This window comes from Priapulus caudatus, unplaced genomic scaffold, assembly GCF_000485595.1.
Source record: "Priapulus caudatus unplaced genomic scaffold, Priapulus_caudatus-5.0.1 Scaffold6, whole genome shotgun sequence".
Classification (NCBI taxonomy): domain Eukaryota; kingdom Metazoa; phylum Priapulida; class Priapulimorpha; order Priapulimorphida; family Priapulidae; genus Priapulus; species Priapulus caudatus.
Genome location: NW_014577067.1, coordinates 421,087 through 427,483, shown reverse-complemented (window position 1 = coordinate 427,483; position 6,397 = coordinate 421,087). Strand labels below are relative to the sequence as shown.

Here is a 6,397-nt window from a genome sequence, read left to right as displayed (position 1 = left end):
ACTCCATGTGCTTAGAACCTCTACTAATACGGCCGCCGTGCGTATAGCCATATTGAATCTTATCCACACGGCCGCCGTGCGTATAGCCATATTGAGTCGGCCATACGGCCGCCGTGCGTATAGCCATATTGAATCTTATCCACGCGGCCGCCGTGCGTATAGCCATATTGAGTTGGCCACACGGCCGCCGTGCGTATAGCCATATTGAATCTTATCCACACGGCCGCCGTGCGTATAGCCATATTGAGTCCGCCACACGGCCGCCGTGCGTATAGCCATATTGAATCTTATCTACACGGCCGCCGTGCGTATAGTCTCGGCCATCACTGACACTGTCAGTTGACACTGTCAACTATCAACTGACACAGTCACTGCACAGTCACTGACACTGTCAACTGACAGCTAGTCATGACACTGTCAACTGACACAGTCATGACACTGTCAACTGACACAGTCACTGTCACTGACACTGACACTGCTATTATCGAGTTTGCTAAGATGAGAAATTAACTTATTGAATATTGCTGGATAGAAAACGTACCATACATAGAAGGAACGCAGTTCCTGCAGTTAACAAGTATACTATCAAAACTATGACATCAGGGTCTAATAACATGATGCTAAAATGTGAAAAATACTGCAAAATGTGTGTATTTACAAATGAACTGATGCAAATAACGCTGCCAACTCAGCGCTACAATTCGTGACGTCAGGCTGAGATTGGAGTACACTAAAATCTGAATTTGGTCTGGCAAAAATTACTGATGAACATTGAATATACGGCTTTTTTTTTCACATTCATTCATTTTATTTTAAACACAACAATCGTATCGCATATACTAAATTATTACCGTAATAAAACTAGGTTTATATTACTATAAATTTAAACCATACATAGTTTATACTGATATTAAAATAATTGCACCTACCAGCTAGTTATCTGGTTACCTCTATTATGGTTACTCGACTTAGATGGGCTCACTGTTCCTGAACTTATAGCGCATTGTCCCCTGGAGCTGCAAGTTATGGACAAATGTGCCGTCTATTCTGGACTGCCATCTCGTGGGGAAAAACTGGTTGTCAACTTGAGCACTTGGCTCAGGGCTCAGCACTTGGCAACCAATCAGTTCTGTCATGTCTGCGTTTAGAATCTGTCACCGTTTGCCTCAACATTTATTGAGAAGTCAGCGTATTCTCGGAACTGCTTCAGCAGTTTCAAAGCGGTAAGCATAGCGCGCGTGTTTAAAACTAGTAGGCCCTAGTAGTACAGCGACAGTATCAGGTTCTTGGATGTTGAAGAATATTCAGGTACTAGCGGATACCCGGCGTTGCCCACAGGCACCTATATCTAAATCCCCCAATGCGAGCACCGAAGGTGTGAGTAGAGAGACTAGGCGCTAGGCTATGGGAGGTAGGCGTTACTCAGTTGACTTCAACCCGCTTGGTTCCATCCCATCTATCCCATGCCATCGCATGCCATCCCATCCACACGTAGCTCTAGTAGTAGTACTATAGCCCGCGTTCGATAAACTGCCGCAGGCCGCGAACGCGGGCTATAGTGAGAATTTATAACCGTTTCATCAAAAGGACAGAGATCAAAAAGCAAGCAATGATAAACGTAAACACATCGTATCATGGCTGAGTGTTTGTGTATCCTTGTATCCTTTTATTGCAGTTATATTGTAAAGTGAAGGAAGGAAGGAAAGAAGGTGACTACTTACATAATTATGATGTGAGTGCATGATACTGATAACTTTGTAGCAACATAAATTATAGCCATCAAATATAAACTAAACCTGCTTATGTTCTACGGTAACACTACTAGTATGAAAGTTGACAACAATAATTCAATTGTCCAACCTTCACAATACATGATCAGGGTTTCTTATACATAGGAGGCACAGTGGTGCACCGCCGTTGTCAAATTTAACATCGGCGTTGTGAAAATGTTCCTGTATTTACTATTTACTGATAAGTATATCCTATATCTATATCAATACATCCTGTATTTGAATCCAACGTGCGCGTTTTTTTCCCAAACTGGCCATTACCTCCTTTGTCTAATTTTCCCTCAGAAGAAACCCTGCATGATCCTCTATAAATACAGAGTATAAAATGCCCCTGTGGACCGGGCACTCGCTAACACTCACCAGCGTTCGACATGAAGGTTACTGAAGGTTGACCGAGCTGCTTGCCTGGTGAGAAGCTTAAAGCCACACTGGGTGTCCCTGATGCCTCTTACACATAGCAACCAGACCATGAAGTGAAATCCGTGCATCAACAAAGTCCGAAATAAGGAACGCTGAAATCAATATGATAATGGACACTTACAATGATAATGGATACTTGAAATGCTAATTATTGAGAAAAAAATATTCATACAACGATTGACTTTCTAGAGTCAAGCGTAAGGCAGAAATATCATTAGGTTCACACTTTTTGTGACTGTACATTACAGATAACCAACTACTGAAGCAATGCAGATTCAATAACTCAATAAGTGGCAACATCATTTAACACCTCTCCCCTCGTTATGCACAATAGTCTCTGACTTTTAAGGAGGGCCAGCATAGCCATTGTACCAGCATAGACATATATTCTTTGTAAAGTCCAAGATATTTTTTAGATAGTTATATAATAGAATATAGAACAGACGATGGCAGAACGCCTAAGAATGTCACAATTGTGAAGTTTCCTTGGTGAAACTTTATAAGGAAGCAGAAAAATTTAAATCTGGTGCATGCATAAACGAGAAGTAACATCACACTCACTGTTGCAACAGCCTCGTCTTGTAAGTGAGCCCTTGATCCACAAACTATCGCCTCATTAGTCTGCAAGACCAAAAATTACTCAATTGAATGGCTGCTGTTGTTACTGCCTGTGGCTACTACTACCACTGCTGCTCCTACAACAACTGTTGCTACTCCTGTAACATCTGTTACCATTGCTGTTGTGGCTGCTGCTGCCTGAGTCTATTATGTGAGTCTTCTCCATACAGCAATGATGTTTTTTTGCAAGATGGCTAAAAATATTTGTTGGAATTACCTTATTACTATCACATATTTTCCTCATTTTCATTTCCACTTTGGAGTAGTCAGGAAAACTAGATGCACCATCAGCATCAGCAAACAGCAAATGTTCTCCTCTTGAACTCATCATACCCTGTCATGAATGAATGGATAAATGCATATTACAATATTATCACTTAGATAAACAGATATATGTAATAGGGGTTGAGAGCACCGGTAGATATAAAGCAAAATTGATTTGGTGAAATTCTAACCATAATCCTATAATAGAATAACACTGTTTCAACATTGCTATCATTTTTTATTTCTTTACAATATGTGTTCTTTACAATATTCTTTACAAAATGTGTTGTATTACAGATTAGTTTTCCACAGTTGTAGATTATATCTTGTACAATACAGATTGAAACTTCCTACCTAAGTGTGTTTTGACTTTACTTACTAGTCTCACTGCTCCTCCCTTTCCTCTATTTTTCTCAAAAGTCAGAACTCTAACTTTATCCGTACCAAACTTGTGAGAATACTTCAGTGCGACCTAAAAGGTGTGACAATATATACTGAGTTAGACAATAGCAATGTTATATATTAGCAACTATTGGACATTAAATACCTGCTAGGCTTAACAATTCAGCAGAGCAAGCACACACACATCATATACCAACCTCTGTTGTTTTGTCACTGCTCCCATCGTCTACCACAATAACTTCATACTGAAAATGTTCACTTTCTTTCTGTAAATCGAAGATGGTAGTATTAGGGTCTTGGTTTTTCAGCCAGACAGTACAATTGAAATGGCACAAAAAATGAAACTACATTTTATTTTATTTTCACCAAGGAATAAAAATAAGAACCATTCCATTTATTGTATGAAAATGACATACAATAGACACCAATGACATCAATTATGCTAACCGAACCATATACACTATCACTGCATGTGTACTTACTCTTCTAGCTTCCAAGTAATCCAGACACTCATCCATCATCTTGGGCACTAAAACAGACAAAGTGACACTTACAGTCTATGGCATTTATTATTTTATGCATCACATTAATTAACAAGATATATTGCAGAAGTTGGTTAATGCTCAACTAACCACTTGAAATGGGTGCTAAACATACTGTCACTGATGTAAACATGCTGACAACTAGTAACATCTATACCCTCCACTCCAGCCAAAAATGAATCTTCATCTTTACCTCATAATACTTAGATGTAAGTAAGTCAACCTTAGGTCCTCTGTGGTACTTACACCTTTCTTGCTCATTGTATGCAGGCACAATAACAGACAGTTGAAGCTCTGCCGGTGCTGAAAGACTCGGAAACCTTTTTTTGGTACTGGAAACTGGGTCAACAAAATATTCCTCAGTTTCACTGCGGCAAATGACAGGATGTCGTTCACTTGTCATATAGATAACCACAACAAACTGCAAGTAGAAGATGGATAAGAACTTTAGGAATCTCTGTGGCCACTCCGATCTTTGTTTGCCCTCAACCGACCCAGGCTGAAAAGTTTGGGTAGGCATGCAGGTCGGCTTTTTTTTTAGGGCAGGGGGGGGTCTTTTTACAAATTTAGCATGTTGTCTACATGCTCGGGTGTGCTTGAGTGGGGATACCTTTTATGTTGAATGCTTGTTTTGCTTGGTACATATAATGTATTGCCTACCAATTTATATAATGTGCAGTGATACAATTTGTTTTAAAAAAAAGATCAATAAAATTTTTTGAGTCGGCCCCTTTTTGGCGGGTCGGTCGGGTGAGGGCAAACAAACAATATTTTTATTATGGCCTGTGCTAGATTTAATTGTATTTTCAGTGTTAATAACATTATAAAACTTTAATTTCCCACATGGATGTGTCATAGATGAATTATTTACTTTGTCATGTTTAACTCTCAGACATGCTATCTTCACAATAACCAATCCGATTATATGGTTAATTGTAGAATGGAAACGTTTTCCAGTGCAATCGGCAGTGTTCTATCGATTTTATCAAATCCCTACATCAATCTTTATTAGTTACGAGGTTACATCCAACTACGACTATGAGGTTACTTCCCATGGCATGCAGCACAGTGGCACTGACAGTGTCACTGACACGTACAGTCACTGACTGTGTCAACTAGCTGTCAAGCCACAATTAAAAAAAAATTTCCTTAAATTGCCCTCAGCTGACCCCGGCTGAAAAGTTTGGGTATGTAGGTAGGCTTTTTTTTTAAATGGGTCTTTTTACAAATTTAGCATAGTGTCTACATGCTCGGGTGTGCTTGTGTGGAGATACCTTTTATGTTGAGTACGTGTTTGTTTTGCTTGGTACATATAATGTATTGCTTACAGATTTATATAATGTACAGTGATACAATTTGTAAAAAAATGATTAATACATTTTTTTCAGTCGGCCCCTTTTTGGCGGGTCAGTCGGGTGAGGGGGCAAACAAACAATATTTTTATCATGGCCCCATGCAGTGACTGTCCGTCACAGTCACAGTCAGCGTCTGTGACTGTTAGTCACTGACACAGTCACTGTGACACTGACGGAAGTGCCTATACGCACGGCGGCCGTGTGGATAAGATTCAATATTGCGGGGGGTATGGGGGTCCTTCCCCAGAAAATTTTGGAAACTTGCTGGTTTGCTGGTTTCAAATCGAGTTCACCTCTCATAAATCAGAAAACCTGACATATGATATTATACCAGTGTTGGAAATAGCAGCTGGTCCCATATTTTTATATTATTCACGATTTAATTCACGATTAAGATTTGTTGATGAGCTAGAAAACACTCGGATTTGAAGTATGAAACTGAACATTATTGTGCCAGCTAGCCTATACCAGTTGGTTGCATGGGATTGATTGTCAGTTCAGATGTAAAATATTGAAAGCAAAAGGTTATACACCATAGATTAATTGGGTACCACGCGTATATAAGATAGCCGAGTCGGTTTAGAGTTAGTGTAAGGGTTAGAGATAGTGTTTTTTGGTTGTCCACCGGACAATGTCTCAGACTGGTTAGGTTGTCCGGCGCAATTTCTGGTTGTCTCGGACAACCGGACAACGCTTATTTCGAGCACTGAAGATTCCGCATTCTATACAAATCCGGTGGCATTCTGCTGTATACTCCTGAGAGGACAATCAAAATATTTAGTGCAGTAGCAATAATGCACACGAAAGTTGCTACCACATCCGCTAGATCGCCCGCGTCATATTGTCTATATTTGACCAGCCAGTGTTGCAATCGAGTCAAGGTATCTTAGGTCAATCGTATTCAAAATGACAACCGTCTTGCCTGTTTATGTAAATATTTTAAGAATTTTTAACGTAACAGTTTTAGAGTTAGAATGCGTTAAAAACCTGGCCGAGTATAACTTTG

At 39.7% G+C, this 6,397-nt stretch overlaps 1 protein-coding gene across 1 annotated transcript in view; it reads right to left on the bottom strand.

Annotated features, from left to right (window-relative positions):
* LOC106805094 (dolichyl-phosphate beta-glucosyltransferase-like) overlaps nt 1-4,915 on the bottom strand; it is a 14,259-nt gene extending 9,344 nt beyond the window's left edge. The window contains exons 1-8 of the mRNA XM_014806575.1: nt 4,908-4,915; nt 4,283-4,509; nt 3,977-4,023; nt 3,692-3,760; nt 3,472-3,564; nt 3,046-3,162; nt 2,772-2,831; nt 2,151-2,302 (exon numbers count right to left, since the gene is read on the bottom strand). Of these exons, the coding sequence (XP_014662061.1) occupies nt 2,151-2,302; nt 2,772-2,831; nt 3,046-3,162; nt 3,472-3,564; nt 3,692-3,760; nt 3,977-4,023; nt 4,283-4,509; nt 4,908-4,915 (773 nt within the window). The remainder of the gene's footprint in view (nt 1-2,150; nt 2,303-2,771; nt 2,832-3,045; nt 3,163-3,471; nt 3,565-3,691; nt 3,761-3,976; nt 4,024-4,282; nt 4,510-4,907) is intronic.
* Between the last annotated feature and the right edge of the window lie 1,482 nt (nt 4,916-6,397).